Source organism: Balaenoptera ricei, chromosome 2 (genome assembly GCF_028023285.1).
Source record: "Balaenoptera ricei isolate mBalRic1 chromosome 2, mBalRic1.hap2, whole genome shotgun sequence".
Lineage (NCBI taxonomy): Eukaryota > Metazoa > Chordata > Mammalia > Artiodactyla > Balaenopteridae > Balaenoptera > Balaenoptera ricei.
The window spans coordinates 11,915,530-11,936,635 of NC_082640.1; the positions used below are offsets into that span (position 1 = coordinate 11,915,530).

At 45.0% G+C, this 21,106-nt stretch overlaps 1 protein-coding gene across 21 annotated transcripts in view; it reads right to left on the reverse strand.

Moving 5' to 3' along the window:
- The window catches only part of KIAA1217 (KIAA1217 ortholog), a 494,732-nt gene that overhangs the window by 313,385 nt on the left and 160,241 nt on the right, over positions 1-21,106 (reverse strand). For 15 of the 21 annotated variants that reach the window (XM_059910993.1, XM_059911016.1, XM_059910959.1 and 12 more), the window contains exon 2: positions 4,564-4,847. In XM_059910993.1, the coding sequence (XP_059766976.1) occupies positions 4,564-4,677 (114 nt within the window). In that variant the 5' untranslated portion in view covers positions 4,678-4,847. Of the gene's footprint in view, positions 1-4,563; positions 4,848-14,683; positions 14,913-21,106 lie in introns of those variants that run through there. The other 6 variants (XM_059910955.1, XM_059910949.1, XM_059911032.1 and 3 more) reach the window with 5 other exon arrangements.

Sequence of the window (21,106 nt, forward strand, 5' to 3'; positions counted from 1 at the left end):
ATGACCTAGAGAGATGGCTGAACTACAGACCTTTCTGAACTCAGAGCTATTTCAAAAAAGTAACTTTCTGTCAAGGTAAAATATATACTCGAATCTATTTTCTATGGTTATCTCATATGCTCGGGAACTGAATAAAATTTCTCTTTTTAAAGAAATGGCAATGGAATTAATGTCTCTATTGCCTGACCCACTGTGAGCTATGTAATTTGTTATCAAAACTTTAGAAAAATGAAAGGCAGAGGAAGCAAACACCAAGGTCAATAACAAATGGAGAGACCACAGACTTGGGAAATTCAGACCCTGGCCGACCTGCTGGCTTCTTGACTTGAGGGTAATTGTTTATTTAGCCTTCCTTAGCTTCTCAGCCTCAGTCCCTTCTGACTGACCAAACTGTCATCAATCTCTTTACCCCTGGATTCCCCACCGCTCTCTATCTGTACCAAACAAATGGTACCTATCACATTCTAATTGTATTAGAAATATTCACTCGTTCATTTATTCATTCAACAAAAATTAATCATGCCTAATTTTGGTTGCGTGCTCCCTTAAATGCTGACTTTACAAAGGTGATTCAGACAAAGTTCTTGCTCCAAAAGCATATTTTAGATGGGAGAAGAAACATAAGTAAAAGCACAATAAAGGCACAATTAGATGCTACAATACAGGTACTGCAAGATGCTATGACCAGCTCAGCAGGTGTGACATTTAGGCTGGATCTGGAAAGATTAGTCTCTGCATGTGAATGCCTTATTTCTTTTACTGACTTGAAGGCAGGGGCCGTGCCTCTTTGTCTGTATTTCTCACAATGCCTTTTCCATGGTAGGTGCCAAATAAATATATATGGGATGAATAAGTGAAAGAAATCCAAATTTGAAGCTTTTAATGAAGGAAAAATACAAGCGAATTTCAGAAATATAACAAAATTGTGCTCTGACAATGGGAAAAATTAACACCTTCAGGTACTCAAATATGTGTTGATAAAAAAGTGAAATGACTTTAAACACTAATTTGAAAATAAGAGCCTCCGAGACTCTTCTTTTGGACATCACAAATCAGAATACTGTAATGCTAAGCGCTGCCACTGAAACAGGAAGAGAATCCGTCATTTTCTTTCTCAATACTCTGTGATATAGGTATTATCTTCCCTTGACAAATGAGGTAACTGAAACAGAAAGATTAAGTCATCAGCTCCAAATCATACACCGAGCATATGGTGGAGAGTGGATTCCAACCCAGTCCTGCCGGACCCCAGAGCCAAGCCTTTCGCTGCCAGATGATGCAGCTTCACAGCCTGACCGCCTCACAGGAGTCTGCTGGGGAGTAATAAAGATTCCGTCTACTATATGCAGATAAGCTCTATCCTGCAATACTGTCATCTGCATTTTTTTAAAGATAGTAGAAGAGACTAAAGGAAACCTTTGTGCTTTTCAATAATTTAGACTGAAGAAAATTCTTGACTGACTTATTTTCAAAGTCTCCACTATAAGTTTTCAACCAGGAATCTTCCAAGTGTTTGAATTCATATTTCAAAACATAAGGCGTGCTCTGATTCTCCTGATGTTTGATACCAAGGAATCAGAACCTGGATTCCCTTAGCACCAAGATATTTCATGTATAGTACCGGATACAGCATTTTCGTCACGCTATTCTTGATTTCGCTCACTGGCACTCTTCTCACTAAGGCCACCTTTATGGAAAGCAACCAAGAAAACAGCCACCAGAAGAGTATGTGGTGTTTACAAACTCCATATCTGGAAAGTGCATCAGACTTGTGATATTTGCATTCCTCCTTATGGCCGGTCACGTGATCTTCCTGTAAAGGAAGCCTGGAATAATCCATTGTCAGAAGGTCAGGGAGGAACAAAGGGTGTTGTGGAGAAGAGGATAGGAAAGAGGAAATGGGCAGTAGGAGAAAAAGAATGAAAAAGACAGAAGGTGAAGTGCTGTCCATAGGAATTTCCTAAGTCGTCACCTAAGCGTCTCTCTAATGTTTACAATGCTGATTAAGGTTCCTTTGCAACACAGCAGCAGAAGGAAAAATGTATACACAGATCCAGCATCACAGCCTTTCCCCTTTTGGATAGTCAGCTTGGAATACACAAGAACTCATCTCAAATTACCCAACGAAGGGGCAGCTGACCAGCCGTGGCCAGACTACATTATGGCAGAGATGCAAGTGACACGAGATTGGAGCTTGAGGCCACTCAGCCACATTCATTACTCTTTGTCTTTTGACACCATCGCCCTTTACAACCTTCTGGTTATTTTTAGGCTCCCCATATAATAACTTTATCCAAAGCCATCATCATCATGGTAGTAGCAACAATTATGACATCACAAATAATAACAGTTACAGCAATTGAAAAAATTTTTAAATGGAAAATTTACCATTTTTGACAGACTAATTTCTATATTTCTTTGCAAAATAATACATTTTAACTTCAAAAATATACATTTGCCTTCCTCACTCAACACAAATCAACTCTCTAGCCTCCTTCACCCAGATTGCTGTCCCTATAGTCTCTTCCTCTCTCCCTATCTCTGTTTCTCTCTCTCTCTCTCTCACACACACACACACACACACACACACACACACACTCCATGTCCCTTACACCCCATACACAGACCATACTATCTGCTCTATACGCAATTATTTTCAACTAATAGAACAGTGGACTAAACAAGGATTTAGACTTAACTAGATTCAAATTCCAACTTTTCTTTAGCAAATTGTATAATCGTAACTGTCCTGAGTTTCCTCAATCCGAAGAGCACTGGATAAAGTACGATGCCTCACATATTATGACACAGAGAGAGGCACAAACTCCATTGATTAAATGGATAGTGTCCAACTATCAATAGAAAATAGAGGTATTTTTGTTATATGTCAATTATATCTCAATAAAACTGGGGTGGGGAGATAAATTTAAAAAATAAATAAATAGAAATAAAAGAAAATGGCGTATTTTCTATATATGCTTGAAATGAAGATGGCCATCCTTTTCTTATTTACTGAAGAATTAATCTGCTCATCTCTACATCAACCCGGATTCTTCTTTTGTTTCTCTTCTTCTGGGCCTACTGCCTCTTGGGAATGTGAACTTTTCAACATGCAGTTCATGAGGCATATTTCACATTTTTAGGCACTCTGATAAAGATTTCATAGAAGAGAAGCTTCCATTTAAAGGGGCACAGGAGATTGAGGATAAAGTATAGACTTAAATTACTTGGGATGGTGCCAATCTCCATTTCCACGGACGATCAAAAGCCGAGTTAGACATCGCTTTTGTAACTAACTGGCAAGAGAGCAGACTTAAAACACAGAGCTTGTCTCTACCTGTCTCTCTACTAATTTCAATTAGTGTCGAAATCAATTAACAGCCTGCCCTTGTCCCCGACCAGTCCTATGGCTAAGTGTGCTCTGCTTCCGTTACCATGGTCTCCATCCACAGATGGAGACGCCTATCTGTGAGGGGTACAGAGGAGGGTGGCCCCCCCCATCTCCTGTAACCCCAAACCCACGCTGTCTGCTAAAAAGTAACTACACACAGACAAGAAACAAAAACATCCTGAGCCACAGTCGGGTGATATCTGTATGGCTGTCAAGATAACCTGAGAAAACAGGTAGCTGATGACAGCAGAAAGCCAAGCATGCAAAAGGAAAACATCTCTGATTAGGAAAGAAAAAAGAGCAGGAAACAAAACCCTAATGTCAGCTTTTTAAGGAAAAGGGGTTTATCACAAGTCTACCCCTTTGCATGCTCTGTTTTAGCCTGAAAAATGTATGTACGTATGTATGCATGTATTCATTCATTCACTGTGCCCAGCACTCAGTGCTATCGGGGTACACATTAGTTGGTCCCATGCTTTACTCAGTCAAGTGATACCCGTGCATTGCCTGCACTTTACATGTATTTGTGGTTGAACCTGGGACGCTCTTTTAGGGGAACTGCATATTCTCCGGGTCTCTCTTCTCTCACCTCCGGTTCTCTTACTGTTGCTGGTAAAGAGGTCTGAGCCGTCGGGTCAAACCAATCTGCCTCCTTCCCATAACCCCCCAAAGAGATCTGGGACAACGCAACAGTGGGCACAATCCACTCAACTATTTGTTTCCCCTTTAAACTGAAGGTCTTTACTTTCCCTCATGTTCATTAAAGAATGAGCTTTGCACGGGGAGGGGGAATCGGATGAAGGTGGTCAAAAGGTACACACTTCCAGTCATAAAATAAATACGTACTCGGGATGTAAAGTAAACATGATGAACGTAATAACACTGTTGTAGGTTATATATGAAAGCTGTTTAGAGAGTAAACCCTAAGAGTTCTCATCACAAGGGAAAAAAATTTTTTTCTATTTCTTTCATTTTGTATCTAAATGAGATGATAGATGTTCATTAAATTTTCTGTGATAATCATTTCATGATGAATGTAAGTCAAATCATTATGCTGTATGCTTTAAATGTACAGCGCCATAGGCCAATTATATCTCAATAAAAGTGGAAGAAAAAGGAAAAAAAAAAAAAAAGAATGAGCTCTGCAGAGTGAAATGGCAGCATATTTGTACCTGGTCTCTCAGCCTCTCTTGGTGGCCCATGATGGCTGTGGCATGATGGGGGTATTTCTGCTTTAGATGTTCTAGGAAAGCTTCTCTCTTACGATCCATCTCTGATGTTTGCATTCCCAGTATTTCTTTGGAACTTCGAGGTCCACCTAGGGTGTGTCTCCTTGGGATGTTTCGGGAAGATTTGGAAGCTGAAACACGACTGTTTCCATTAGAAAGGCGTTCCTTGGTTCTGCGACATTCTGCATCTTCTAAGGATGCTACCTGAAGATTGCTCTTTCCGTGTTCTGAAAAACAAAAAAGATACACCTCACAATTAATGATTTCACACTAGAAATCTCATTTACAGAGCACCAAGAGCATTTGTGGCAGCTGTTAATACATGAATGCAACTTAGCACATTTGTGCGTGTGTGTGTGTGTGTGTGTGTGTGGCAAGAAGGGGAGCAAATCAACAATCGAAAGAAATATGCAAAACTGCACTTTAGAAATCAAGATGTTGCAGCAAAATCTCTACAGTTTCTGACTCTTTCCCTGAGGTTATTCAAAACGAGAACCCCTGGTCGGACTAGTTTGCAGGCAATTTGGGTTACCCTTCACCTTCATCTGTAATTACAGAAAAGTTAACTTCCGTGATTCTGATTATTTCTTTATTTTTAAACACAGTTTCATCCTGGTAACAGGATTTTTTATATTTTTATAATCTGAAGGTGGTTTCTGAAACATTTGTTTTATCTCCAAGACCAAAAATAGCCATTATAATCATGGACATGTGAACCACTTGAAAATTCAATTTCTCCCTGTTATCACAAACCAAGCAAGCAGAAGAATATTATTACAGGTAATAATCAAGGGGATGTAAAGGTTTAGACACGTTTTACTTGAAACAGATTTTATCTGAAATACTCAATGAAAAGGGAAGAGAGATGGTGCATTTTGAAGGTCTTGACCCAGACACCTGGCCTCTGAGCTGGCCAGGTAAGAACAAGTGATTCCTACTTAGAACTGAGCAACTGGGGCCGGCAATGACCACGCATAGGGAATCTCCACTCATGCTCAGTGGATGGCAAATGGAGTGTCAGGTTTGAATATTTCAGTTAACTGAGAAAGAGGAGTTACTTTTTTTTTTTTAATGAATTCATTTATTTATTATTTATTTATTTTTGGCTGTGTTGGGTCTTCATTGCTGTGTGTGAGCTTTCTGTAGTTGCGGCGAGCGGGGAATACTCTTCGTTGCAGTGCGCGGGCTTCTCACTGTGGTGGCTTCTCTTGTTGCGGAGCACGGGCTCTAGGCAAGTGGGCTTCAGTAGTTGTGGCACGCGGGCTCAGTAGTTGTGGCGCACGGGCTTAGTTGCTCCGTGGCATGTGGGATCTTCCCGGACCAGGGCTCGAAACCGTGTTCCCTACAAGGTCAGGTGGATTCTTAACCACTGCGCCACCAGGGAAGTCCCAGGAGTTACTTCTTAAAAAAAAACCCAAAACAAAACAGAACAAAAACCAGAATAGGAAGAGAAAGTAATAAGCATTCTGAAGTACTTCAGAAGCTTGCAAGTTCTCTTCATGTAGAGCAGTTCATATACAGTAACACAGACGCAGGCAGAGTAAGGTATCCTTGTCCACTGAATTCCCTGCAAAAAGCACAGGGCTGGGTCTAGGGAGTCCTGCCTTTAATCCTAGACTGAGGACAAACAACGGGACCTCTCTCAGCCTCACTGTTTTCATTAATAAAATAAGCATGGTTGAACTGGTATTAGATATGCAAATTTAAATCTTTTAAATACTCTCTATTTGTTAATTTGTTAATTATTTTTTGGCTGTGCCACGCCACGCAGCATGTGGGATCCTAGGTCCCTGACTAGAGACTGAACCCATGCCCCCTGCATTTGAACCATGGAGTCTTAACCACTGGACTGCCAGGGAAGTCCACTTTTAAAAATTAAAAAAAAAAATTTTTTTATTATAAATATACTCTAAATTATTTTTAAAAATAAGTTTCCAATTTAAGAGTGTATTTGCTAATTATTTATCTTTAAAAATTAAGTACAGGGTTTCCCTGGTGGCACAGTGGTTGAGAATCTGCTTGTCAATGCAGGGGACACAGGTTCGAGCCCTGCTCTGGGAAGATCCCACATGCCGCGGAGCAACTAGGCCCGTGAGCCACAACTACTGAGCCTGCGCGTCTGGAGCCTGTGCTCCGCAACAAGAGAGGCCACGATAGTGAGAGGCCCGCGCGCCGCGATGAAGAGTGGTCCCCGCTTGCCGCAACTAGAGAAAGCCCTCGCACAGAAACGAAGACCCAACACAGCCATAAATAAATAAATAAATAAATAAAAATTAAAAAAAAAAATTAAGTACAGAAAATACACCCAATATTTAAGAGTTCTAGACTAGAGTCTCAGAGAACTAAATCTTGACGCCAGTGATATAAACCAACACGTGTCCAGAGTTTACACATAAACTAGCTCCTCCAGAGGCAATGACACTAATACAGTTTCCCTCTTCTTTACCTAGAAATGCTTGTGTCTAGAACTGTAGGTACAACGCCCTTGCTTAGGCACAGAAAATACTGTAATCTTCGGTTCGTTGTCCTGCTCCAGTTTTTCACCCCTAGATGTGTGTTCTGGGAATAATTCTTCTCGTTTACCCTTCCCTTCTCATTACATGGCTAATTACAGCATCTCCATCAGATACTGATGAGGAAAGCGAAGGAAAAAAATAGCCCAATTAGTTCATTCTACTTTTCATTAGTTTCAGCAGTACGTTTAGAAGGGGAGACGACAGAACTATTGGATTAAAAGATATTGAAAAAAACAAGTAAATAAAAAGGCTCTGGGACTCAGTAAGAAACCAGGGAGGCTCAACTCACTCCTGAAATAATGGAATTGAAATCTGGAAGAATGGGTGGAAATTGTTCCCTTTTACTCAAATGATGAGAAGAGTCTTCCACTGAAAATCACTTTGAACATGGGAGCACCTCAAGTTACGCAATTATTGAGTGAAGTATTTTTTCAATAGGGAAGGGGATGGCGGTAGGAATTACAGAGAAGCCCTGAGTACTAGGCCCTGCTCCACTGCCTACTCCACATGTGGTTTTAGCCAAGCTGTCTGGTGTCTGTCTGTCTTGATTTCCTACCTACAAAATGGAGAGTTCAATAATATTACCTGTGCTATTGATACTGCAGGATCAATAAGAAAATTGTGAGAAGAGAACTCGACTGTTTATTACGAGCTTTCATGCATGTGTTTCTTTGGAATTTCCCTTAGCACCCAGCCCATGCTAATCATTAGTAAGCATCCAATAAAGACCTTCGGGTTGGGGAAAAAAAAGATATTGGGAGATTAACTATCATTCCATTCATTTAGTTTACCTTCTCATTATATGGGCTCATGTGATGGCTACCTTATTTGTGGTTTCTTCTCTAACGACACAGAGGTAACAGGATCTACGGGATAAAGCCAGGTGCAGAAAATGCCGTATCTCAGGTTGGTAAATATGTGGACAATCTGAAGAGGTTCAGCCTTATCTTTTTGAGTGAGTGTGTGCATGTGAGTTTTGTATTAGCCAAAATTGTTATATACGTGATATAACACAGCTGACTTCCAAATGGATTTTTACGATTACTTTTTTTTTTCTTTTTTCTTTTTTTGACTGCACCGCACGGCTTGTGGGATCTTAGTTCCCCAACCAGGGATTGAACCTGTGCCCCCTGCATTGGAAGCACGGAGTCCTAACCACTGTACCGCCAGGAAATGCCTTTGATTACTTTTGACATCATAAAAATAATATATTTTAAAAGTCATCCAGGACATCTAGATTAATTAGCAGGACAGAATCGCTGGGAAGGTGATTTCTTCACCTGGAAATAACACACAAATATCCCCATCCACCCATAAGGATAAATACTCCTGTTCTTCAGCTACCAACAAGGGCAGAAAGTTCCACTCGGCCTTGCTTTGCCACACAGACTCACAAGAACTATTCTGTTTCATCTCAGGATCCTCAGAAGGGGTCAAAACAGCCAGAACAGCAGTCCCTTGGAGACTGAAAAGAGTTTTGCACGTTCTTTGAAATAAATCGGGAAAGGAGCGGGGAGGGGCAGAGCTGGAGTTCAGAGTCCATCTGTCAACATCCACCTTTGAGCAGCCCCCAACTCTGTGACCCTCCAAGCCCCACCCTTCCTAACACTGCCCACTAAGAAGGTCACGTCAATCTTAGGTTACTTTTCCATTTTTTTCTGTCTTGTGGATTCTTCTAAAATGTCTCCAGGGGCTTACGGAGGTTTAAGGCGAGGTGGAGGACAGCAGCGAATGGCACCAGTGCACAGCCCGGGGCAGACATCTAACTGCCCTGGGCGCCCACTCCCTCCCCGGCCTCACCTGCCTGCCCCTCACTCAGCTCTGGGCCCCGCCTGCTCACGGGGCCCCACCAGGCCCCTGCTCCACTTTCACGGCACCCGTAACAACCCAACGCCGTTCCCACACGAAGCCTCCCGGTCACCGGAGCCTTTCCCACTACGAGACTCAGTTCTTGGAAGCTACCGACTCCCACGCCCGAGGGACAGGAGACGGCTCTCCCGTTCCGGTCATCTGGGGAGAACGGGATCTTTCAGCCGAGCAGGAAACAAACAAAGGGGAGCAGCAGAGAGTGTGTGGTCACAGTTCCCCAGCGCGGAGTCAGAGGTCTCAAGTCCCACCCATTCCGCACTATCCACATGGACACGCTGCCCAAGGCGTGGAAACAGAAACACAGTTCTAACCTTGCCTGCAGTGCGCTTTGGTGCTAACATTTAAGTCTGGGTGTGTCAAGCTGTTTGCTATTCTGGGAATCGGTGTCAAACAAATAATGAAGCTGGAGCCTGAAGACAAGGCTTCCAGTTTTCCCTCCCTGCCCCTCCCCAGCCCAGAGCCATCCCTCCCAGCAGCTCGTTTCCAGCAGGGCCAAGAGCAAGACGGGAGCTTCCAGTGGAGAATGGCCCCTCCAACCTTTCCCAAGCAGGAGTGGGTGGGGATCAAGAGGGCAGAAGTGCCAGAGAGAGACTCTTCTGAGTTTCAAAGGGCCTCCTGGCTGGGATGGAGACTTCTGGAAAGGAAAAGTAGAAAGTGGGGACATGGGGAGGGGCAGGTATGTACCAGGTATGCTGGGGAGGCGGTGGATTATGGAAGATGGGTCATCCAAAGGTAAACACCCACACAGCAAATCATCCTGCAGGCGGGAGACCGCGGGAGCTGCCGAGACTGGCTTCTTGGCCCCCGCTCGGGTTGCCTGGGCTGGGTCGGCTGACCTGAAGTCCGGGATCTGGACCTGGCATCATTTAGGCATTCCACGCCTGCCTGCTACCTGAGAGCCGGGAACAGGGCTGATGGCTTTCCTGACACTGTATTCCTGGGTCAGATTAGGCAGGCCCTGGCCTCCTAGGGAAGGAGTCCCCCACTGCTTCACAGCGGCTGCTGGTCAGCTGTCTCTAAGGTGTCGCTTTTTCAATTGTGCCGGGATGCTCTCTTGCATCGGAACATCGCGGGGAGTTGCAGCTTTGACTCGCTGTACAATCTATCTGGATCTACCACGGCAGCAGCCACATTTTGTCTGTCCGTGTATTCAAACCATAACATACTCCTGTGCACACAGAAGAAAAGTGCATTTTCCAGTCCCCTTCATCTAGCTGGGGCCTTGTTTTAATCCCGGTCAATGCAATGTGGGCAGAAGTGACGTGGGCCACCAGTAGTCCTGGCCCCTGACCTCCTGAATAATCTTCCGTGCCCTTTCTCTTTCCCCTTTGGCCGGTTAAATGCAAAAGCTCCAGCAGAAGCCTCCCAGAGCCTGGGGAATGGCGTCATAAGTAGACAGAAGGAACCTAGGTCCCAGGGTGGCCTGCAGGTAAACCATCCAGCAGATCCACTTGGCCAAGAATGTCCACGTTCCACTGCGTTCAAAAAAATTAACCTTGATTATGCTAAACCACAGACATTACAGCAATCAGGTTATCTGACTCCTATGTATCACATATTCTGTTGGGGGCCCACAGGGTTCCTCAGTTTGCCAGCTCTCTTGTTAATATCATAAAGATCACCACCAGAGACAAATTGGCACAGAAATTACAGCTGAAACCAGATCATTATGTACATTCCTCTAAAAACCTTACGAAATTTTAAAAAAGAGAAGGTTTCTGGTAGAGATTTTAGACAAAATAGCAACAGCCCCTCCCCTACCCAGGAAAGCATTCTTGTCTCAAAGGTTGGTTTGCTGATTAATTGATCGATTCATTTTTTGCAAATATTTATTGAGTGACTGCTCCAAACACTGAAAGGGGTTAGGAAGTGTAGTGAAATGGCGATCTAGACAGACTTAATTCCCTTCCCTCAAAGAGGATCCACATTATAATTAGGGAGACAGACAACGAACAGATAATGTGTATATAAATGTCACATAGCGATAAGTGCTCTGAAGGGTAAAGCAGGATAAGAGACAGAAACTGATGGGGTAATTTTAGAGGAGACCGGAGCAGAGACCAAAATGCCTGGGACTCCCCGAGCTTGCACCCTGTGGAGCTGCCAATACTATTTTTTTTCCCGGCTTCACTGAGATATAATTGACATATAACCTTGTCTGAGTTTGAGGTGTACAATGTATTGAATTGATACACTTATGTATTGTGAAATGATTACCACCATAGTAAATACTAATATCTTAAGACACGGGAGAATCAGGGCTGGTAGAGGTAAGCAGGTGGCTGACTGCACTTCACTTGCACAGGGGTTTCAAGACCTTTGAAGGCCAGAGCGAAAGCAGTCACCTCAGGGCTGCTGTGGGCAGACATGCATCCCCGGGAACCCCCAGGACCACTCTGAGGCGCCCAGGGCCTTCAAAAGAAGTGTGATACGGTTAGATTGAAATTCAACTGCTAATTACTAAGCACCTCTCTGCACTTGGAAGTACCCTTTCACACTGTTATTACTCACTAGCTGACGATTTAGCCCTGGGAGCCTCATTTATAAGAGCTATTCTCGAGGTGACCATAATGCGCCCAGTTTGCCAAACAGTTCTGGGTTACAACTGTCGTCCCAGCGAAATTATTTATAGCATTCCCCCCTTTCACTCTCAAAACTGTCTCGGTTTGAACAAGTTACATGATCACCCAAGGGATCCTTATCTATTGTAGATTGATAAACTCAAAGCCCGGGGGTGGTATAATTTGCCTTCAGTTCAGCGCGTATTTCTTGATCGCCTGTCTCATGCCTGGTGCTCAGTTAGGTGCTGGGGATGTGAAGACAAAGAAGGCATGTTCTCTGCCCCCGAACACCACACTGCCACCGGCATTACGATGCCAAATACGATCAAGTGTGCAAGGATAGGAATGGGCGTGTGGTATCTCGGGTGATGCGGGCATCAGAGGCCTGGCCTCCCTTGCGTGGGCCTCTTGCGCATCAAAGAACTGGAGATGAGGCCACACTCCTTCACAGCACCATTTTCACCCAGGACTCAACCGGATCTTAGAAATCTAACCGGGATTCTTAGCTCCCTTCCACAATCTCTCCAGCCACCACTTCCAGCCTCCCTGACCTCTAAATGCTGGTGTGCCCTGGGGCGCATCTCTGGGACCTTTCCTTCTGCACATGGACCCAATCCTAATCCATCTTTCACAATCCCTGGTCCCCTCTCCTCAATTCCAGCCATGAATATCCAAATCGCAATCAACATCTCCACTTGGATGGCTGATAAGCCTCTCGATCCTACCAAATCCATAAGATTTTCTGCTCTACACCCACTTGCAAGCCATTAAACACCCTCTCAGCTACTCCTCTCAAACACTTTCCCATTTAGGTAAATGGCAACTCCCCAAAGGCGCAGACCAAAATTTCTGAACTCATCTCTGACTCCTCTGTCTCTCGTATACCCCACATCCAATCCCTTGGCAAATTTGGTTTCATCCTCAATACTCTACTACCCTACCCGCTGGTCCAAGCTAGGGCCTGGTTTACTGTGGAAGCCTCCCAACTGGGCTCCCTGCCCTCCCCCACTCCCACTGGGGTGACTCTCAGTACAGCACCCAGGATCTACCCTTTATGAGACCACTCAGACCTGCCAGCAGCTCCCACCTCCCTTGAAACGGAAGCCCAAGTCCTTACTACACTCTCACAGGCCCTACCTGATACGGCCTAGAATTATCTCTTAACCTCTTTTCTTCCCGTCCTTTCCCCACTCTGTTCTTTGAAAATGCTCTTCCTGTTCCTTCCCTCACCTCTTTCGGGGATGCTTGTTCAAATATCACAGCAGTGACGTTCTCCCTAATGACCTTACTATGGGTTCACCCCCTGCCCCCTCCCCACACTCAATCCTCCCTTTCCCTGACTTATTTTTTCCCCACGGCCTTATTTCCACCTAACAGAGTTACTAGCTAAAATAAAAGATGCCCAGTTAAATTTGAATTTCAGATAAATAACAAATAATTTTTAGCATAAGTATGTCCCGAATATTGCATGGGATATACTGATACTAAAAAATTATTTGCCATTTATCTGAAATTCAAATTTAACTGAGCATTCTGTATTTTTCTTTGCCAAATCTGGTAACCCTGCCATCTAATATGCCATCTATTTTCCTTATTTGTTCATTGTCTAGCTCCACCACTCCCCTTCCCCCCAAACTTGGCCCTTTGAATAAAAATTCAATGAAGGCAAGTGTTTTTAGTCTATTTTGGTCATTGCTGTATCCCCAGCTGCTAAAACAGTAACTCCCAAGTAACAGACGCTCAATATTCATTGAACGAATGAATAAAGAAAGTGATCACACTCAGTCTGACCGTCTCCAGCCGCTGAAGTATCTTCGAATTGCTATGGTTGTTTGAAAGTCGTTTCTTAAATCGGTCCCACTCTTGTTGCCCCTGTAGATTCTGAGTATTTTTATTTCAACAGAAGCGCAGAGGTTGAATTCTTGCTGTAGGATCCTGTCTATCAAAATGGGGAGAGAAAGGGAGGCGAGGGAGCCCCACTGAGGAGAGCGTGGTGCTTTGGAAGCACAAACACAGCCGGCTAGTTGATGGCTATGCGACTGGGATTCTCCAGGGTTTACTGGTCTTAAGGTTTCCTGCATTTCACTGGTGGGGGGCTGGGAGTGTGTGTGTGTCTATCTCTTCTAATTAATTGCATTTTCTTCTGTCTGGCTTAGTTTTGCATTTTCGGTGTGGATGAGTCATTTGTTACTTCCCTTTTGCCTTTTTAGAAAACACACACCTTTTCCCCTGTGCATTGTTGCTTCTCCCACGCACATCACAGCAGCCCCGCAAACACCATTACTAACTGGCCCCCGGATGAACCTGGGGTAGGCTGGGGGCTGGGAGCTTCTCGATTGTTTGGTGTCCGAACATGCTGCCTGTATGATACTGCAGGGTAGGCTCTGGAATCACAGACGTCAGACACTGGACAGCAAAGGAGTCCTTTCTCCACCGCAACCCAACCCCACTGCAAAATTTCTTTGGAACAACATAAGCTTCTGGAAATTCCCTACGGAAAACACAAGTCTATTATAAACACAAAGGGAAACTGCTCGGAGAAATTTTACCAAAATTATCTAACAGCTCCCAACTTTTGAATTAAAACATACAGAAAATTCACCGAGTTTTCCATCTCTCCCCCACTTGGACAAGTGCACCCCTGCTGTTCCGATCTGGAAAAGAAAACAGCCCCAAACTCTGCGATTTAACTCTCAAATACGACAAAACTTGCATCCAACGTGCCTTTGCCTCATGGAATCCCCCAACCAATGAATGGAAGTGTTGCCGTCCCAGAGAGAGCTTTCCAGAAAGAGCTCCTCTCTCCCACGGCTGGAGCAGTGAGTATGAAAAGCTGCTTTTAGCGATATATTTGTCATTGCCTAGAGATCTAGCACGTACTGACGGCTTACGGGGCTACAAACGTGACATCACCCCGCCACTTCTTTTGCTGCTTAAGCAAATCCTTCCAGAGATAAAGTCCAGCTCACAGCTCTCCACTCAGTTTGGGAAACGCACCACCCCAAGAAATACGCCTTTTCTGTGCCAGGCACCCGGTCTGCAGTTCTAAAAAGCAGCAGCCAGCGGCGAGGGACACGCGGAACCGTAACTCCATCTTTGAATGAGCCTGTTACTTACCCTGCATCTGTCTGCTGTCTGCTGAGTAAGGAAGGCACGGCTCACATTTCTGGCTTTCATTTTCTTCCATTGTCCCTGCCTACGGCCCAGGCCCTTCGCTGGTCTTTAAACTTCAGAGCGCAGTTCTGAAAAAGCTCCCAGAAAGCGCCTGGAAGGGGGCCCGGGGGTGGGGAGGAGGGGACGGTGCGAAACCCCACCCCAAACTACTCTCCACTCCGGTACAAAGTCTCTCTCGCCGGGGAAAACTGCATTCCAGCGCCGGGCCTCCCGCGTCCCCCCGCGCGCGCGTCCCCGCGTCCGTCCGTCTGTCCGCCCGCCCGCGGGCCGGGCCCCCGAGGAACGCGGGCTGTGCCCCGGCCAGCCCCGCGCCGCGCGCTCCCGTCGGCCCCAACAGGTGATGCGCTCTCCTGCCCGGGACCCGCACGGCCTGTGGCCCTTGCCACCAACTGCGGCGACTCCGCAGCCTAGGAAGGAAAACATTTCCCAGGATCGCCGGCAGGAGCCTTTGCTGGAAGCCGGTTCTCCCGTCTCTTTAATCTCAGACACAGAATCAGCCTCCCCAATAGGCTGATATCCAGAGAAATAAACAGCCGACTGCGGAACGTCCCAAATTTCAGTGAAATCCCATTTTAAAAGGACAATGAGAAAGACAGGGTATATGCTGAAGGTTCTTGAGTAAACACTTCCCAGCACCAACTGTTTAGAGCTTGATTAACAGACACAAAGAGGCAGCTGACTTTTCACGCAATCAATTTCAGTGTCTTCAGCTGGACTTTTAAAAGTTTGTACTCCTTTCCCTACACTTTCTCGACTCTTCTTCCTCTCCCCAACACACACACACACACACACACACACACACACACACACGTTGATCACAAATCTGAAAACTAAACTAGTAAAATCAACCTTTTGAATCTCTCCAGTTAATTACTTTAAAATATTTGAATGGATTCAATGCTTTTCTTTGGAAGGGACAGAGTTACATCCAACTTACTCATTCTCCCTTTAAACTACCTACAAATATTTATTTTGTTCTTTACCCAGTCCTTGAAACACTGGCAAATTTCCCAGAAAGTGAAAAGAGGAGGCACAGTATCCACACACACAAAAAAAATACGGGAAAATAATCTGAGCAATGTGGGTGCTGCTGTTTCAGATATGGACAAGTAACACACTCACTGGTAGGGAGAGCGTGATATTTTAATCTGTAGGAGCCCCATCATTTTGGGGGGTGGGGAACACAGTGGTTAGGCCACTGACCATAACTTGACCCAGTTTACAGGTCATTCAGGCAAGGTTTTAAATTTAGATGAAGAATGTGTACAGAACAATGGCTGGCCTATCCTCCAGATTCTGACCTTGAGTCACCTGTGTGCTTTGGCAGCGTGGGGGACATATTTTGGCCATTTAGGAGAAAAAAGATTCAGAAGGCTGTAAAGGACAAAGAAAAGTCATCCTGCCGGGAAGTGAGCTCAAGTCACATCAGGAAGGGAAGAAGAGACCCCTCAACTCCTAAAAGAATTTTTCTTGAAACCCAAGAAGTGGTGGATCATCCAGAAAGTTAAAGCCAAGCCTGGTAGCACGAAGGCAGGCAGTTGGGTTTGAAGGGGCAGGTAACTCAAGGACTCCGTGACTTTGCAACAGAATGACCTGGTAATCTTGCTTTAAGGAGGAACTAATCTTAAACAGTTTCTGTACTGGTGGCCTGCGGCAAAAGCCAGACGAATCTCCTTTTAACCCGACTATTTCCTTGGGTACAAAGTGCTTATGAAGGAGGGATCTGTGTTCAGGCCCCCAGGTCCAGATTATCCGGATCCTTGTATAGATGTTGTGTATTTGTCTTCAGATGATTCACGCCAGAAAGGATGGGGGCGGGGAGAGACAGCAACTCTGAAGCACCAGATCACCAGCCTAAACCAGACGTCCCTGGGCTTTGGGCTCGGACACCAACCCGACTTGATGTGGCGTGTGCAGAGCCTGCTCCTGGCACTTGCTACCTGTCACTTGACACAGTACAGAGGCAAAGGAGAGTACAGGGTCCCAGGATGAAGGAGACAGCAAGGCACCTACAATGGCGGTCCTCAACAACCAACAGCACCCTGCCCTACCTGGGGCCCTTCCAGACTAGCTCAATCCAGGCAGAAAAGATTCATTTTGAGATGCAGATTATGCCTGCCTGGGGCTGTTTGGAAAGTGTGAGAGCAGATGAGCTCCTCTTGCTGATTCCGGGATAAGCAAGATGGAGGCAGCTCTCCCAACCGCCTTGAGCTCTGCTTAGTTTCCTGGCAGCCCAAGGAACCCCCTTGGGGGACCACGTGTCTTAGCTGATCGAACCCTCCCCTCCCCCAAAGCAAAGCAGACTGCTGCCTCTGTAGACATTCCTCGAAGCAGAATTCTCTGGGGAACGCACAAAAGAAAAAGGCATTAGCAGTGAAGATCATTAACATAAATCATTAAGGACCACGAAATTTAGACATATTTACAGTAAAACATGTTCTCCTGGAGTCAAACTTTCTGATCATTCTGTGGGGAAAAGCTTCTTCTCTACTCATTACTGGCCCTTTGTTCCTCCTCCTTGAGAACAGGAACTGGAAACACTTTGAGAGGCTCTGTGTTAATGCCATGGCACTATTCTATACATCTCTCCCCAAAACACACAGCCCTTACTAAGAACTTTTCGTTGATTGTCAGTTTCTCTGAGAGGGGTGTCTGGAAAACAGTAACTGTATTCTACAATCTACATTAGCCTAGTAATTCATATCTTCATGAAACACACTATTATTGTCATTGCCGTTACTGTGGAGATGTTCTTTCTGGAAGAAACACTATTTGAACTAGATGTATACAAGGCTTTTCAGTTTAATTTAATTTCTGGATTAAAAAATTGCTAGGACAAACCAATCTGCCTACTGCCAGACTTTGAAATTTGCTGTGAAAGGCGTAAGGAAAGCGGGAAGAACTTGACATGTGATTTTCTCGCAGTCACATAGAGAGCTACAAGAGGTTACCAGCAGGCTACATTTTCAACTCTATTTCAGTTAACCAGGAAGGGTGCAAGACGATTTCTTGGTTAATGGCTCCATATGTTGGCAATTCATGGCTCAAAATGAGCTAAGACACAGAGAAGTGTCATTTAGAAGGAAAGATGGGACTTCCCTGGCAGTCCAGTGTTTAAGGCTCCATGCTTCCAACGCAGGGGACGTGGGTTGGATCCCTGGTTGGGGAACTAAGATCCCACACACCGCGTGGCATGGCCAAAAAAAAAAAAAAAAAATCGTATCATCTGAATAAAGACAATTTAAAAATAAATAAAATAAAAGGAAAGACAACTGATGAGATAAAAGAGTGATGTAAGGGCAAATGGTGATTTTGCACTCAGAGCAAACCTATGACTCAACTGGGCCATTACTGGTTGTGATAATAGAATTTCAACAGGCATTGCCATGCTGGGCATTAATCACAAAAATCATAAACTGTTGTGTATGACTTCTCGGCAGGCCTATTTAATTACAGGGCTGAGGAAAAAAGCATGTCAACTTCCTTTGTGTAAGTTTTTCAAGAGAGAAATCATGGCTATCAAGAAATCAAGCATTTGTGGAATTGTGCTGCTATGTTTCAATTTTTGTTTTCTTTTCTTTCTTTCTTTTTTTTTTAACTTTAAACCCTATTAAGAACATGAGAGCTTAAAATATGACACTGGGACAGAAAAGAAATAATTAATGCTGGGCACAGTCATAAAATATAATTTTCCAAGGCATTGATAACTGTGAAAGTCAAACAAAACAAAGTGAAAAACAAGCAACAATGTTTCAACCAGAGACCTCATGTCTGATGTGTCACCCACCTCCTTTTCTAAAGGACACACTGTTGTGTGTCACTCTGTAAGTCAGAAATAAAGGACTTTTGACAACTGGGAAAACATTTGCTTAAGTGGGTGATCTGGTGAATGAGATGGAGGATCTTCAATCCTACTGTTGCCAGCTGTGTGTCAGCTGGGTAGGGTGACCGTATACTTAAATATAAACCAGAGCACTTGTGATAGGGAAAGGGGACACCATTAATAATGACAACAGGACACGATGCAGAAACTGTGACTGTTCCTGGCAAACCAGCACAGATGGTCACTCAAGTGTAGTCCAAGATAAGCCCTACGTACTCCTCTGGTTTCCAAATACAAAATGAACATAATAATGCTGCTTGAGTTTCCCAACACAGACCTCATTAAGAGAAACTTAAGCATTAGTTAAAGGTGTGAACCTCACCTCTGTATTACAAGCCCCACCAACAATTTCACATCAAGAAACACAAATTCTACAATATGATATTCTGTATGATTCATCCATCAAAACAGAATTTTCCTTTCTGTGTTTAGGGCAAACATCTCACAGATGGGACCAGGTAAGCATTTATAGCTCCAGCATCTCTCCACAGAATAACCAACCTTCCTTACAGTTCTTAAAATCCCAATTGCTCCAAAGAGACCCTGCTGGCCAAGGAGAAGGGAGGGGGCCAAGAGCCCCCCGCTCCACTCAAATCTCTCTATTCCGATGTGCTGGAACTTTCCTCCCCTACGTCATAACAAATTCCTCATGCGTTTATAAACACGAGCCACACTTCGATCCAATGTGTTAATGCTTTAAGCAGATTTGCTTTCTTTTCAAAAGAATCCATTGATGTTAGTTTTTATTGGGGTTTCTTTTTATCTCTTTTAAGTTGCTAGATACAGGAGAGCACAGACCTCTGCAAAACACTGCAGCTAAGCTGCCATGTGTACAGCATGTCCGGGAGGAGCTCTCGCGGGGTCACCGCAGACCCGGTCTGGATCCCAGGTGGCAGCTTTTAAGTGAAAACTGCAACTTGTATATGATCACGCCTTTTCTCCCAGAGTGAACTAAACCACGACAGAGTCCACAGAATTCCTAAAGGCCCAGGATGGAATCCACGGGAATGTGAGAACTTCCACAGACGTAAGCGCCCTGCTGGCTTCCTCGCTTTTCCCAGTGGTACCATTATGAACCCTTTCAGTATGGAGTATTTGGTGAGGCCTCACTGGAAAGGGACTTTACTGGCCTATTTCTGCTTTTGGGCTTCTCCACATGGCCTCCCTCAAAAGCTGCAGTGAGCTGTCGGGGGTCGGGGTGGGGGGGAACAAGAACTAAGGGGAGCCAATCACAGAGCCAGAAGACTGGGATCCTGTGGTTCCCTTCTCCCCACTGGCCTCCCCCATTCTGCAGATGAGCAAACTGAGGCCCGGAGCGTTAATGCCAGTCAGGGTCCTGTCTCTCCTGTACCCTGGTCAGCCTTCGCCCTGTTAAACTTGCTGAATACTTAGGATCTTTTTTTTGTTTGTTTGTTTTAATTTTTATTGGAGTATAGTCGATTTACATTGTTGTGTTAGTTTCAGGTGTACACCGAAGTGAGTCAGTTATACATATACATATATCCACTCTTTTTTAGATTCTTTTCCCAAATAGGGCATTACAGAGTATTGAGTAGAGTTCCCCGTGCTAAACAGTAGGTCCTTATTAGTTAGCTACTTTATATATAGTAGTGTGTACATGTCAATCCCAATCTCCCAATTTATCCCTCCCCCCTACTTAGGATCTTTTATCCTCTTTTCTCACGGCCACCCTAGGGGGTCTCTCAATTATTCTAATTCCTTTTGCTCTACTGAAATGAAGAATCAGGTCAGGGTTGGTAAAGGGGAGGTTATACCCAGCTTCTAAAACCCCTCTCCCCTCAACTGTAGAATTGGGTCTGGTATTATTCGGGGAGCACTGCTGTACAAGCCACGTGGCATCAGGCACGGCGTCCTCTCTGCTCATTGAGACCTGGTGTGGGCTGTGTGTGCCAGCCGGTGTGCTGGTTCTGCACCGCCATGGACCGTCCCAGGTGGGCAGGGCTTCCCTGAGGAGGCGAGGCTGGGACCAGCCATCAGAGATGCCGGAGAGGAGCCTGGACATGGCCAGTAGGGGAAAGAGCCCGTGAGATGAGCTGGGGGAGGCGTGGCCAGGAAGGCACACCTGTACAGTACAGGGGTGGGGTGTGGGGCCCTGAGAGCCTGCCCTGGAGGTGACCTTGATTCAGCAGAAACCAGGTCTACAGATGTGCGTCTTGGGGCCCTAAGGGGAGGGGATGGTCCTTACTGCTCCCTCCCCTGAGCCTCTGCTCTCCTCCACCCCTGCCTCTAGAACTCAGAGCTCCTCACCTTTCCTACCAGGGCAGGGGAACCCATTTCAAACTGGACTGACGGTCTCCATATGCTTCAGTGCCAAGTAAGCGCTCAACTAGACTTTGTTTCAATAGTGCATCTAGACTTGTTTTTTCAGTTTTCTCATCAGTTCTTAGCTTTGGTGAGTAACAGCCACAAACTTTATTTGTAAGAGAGCCACCGACAGCAGAGAATGGAAAGGTCAGTGCAAA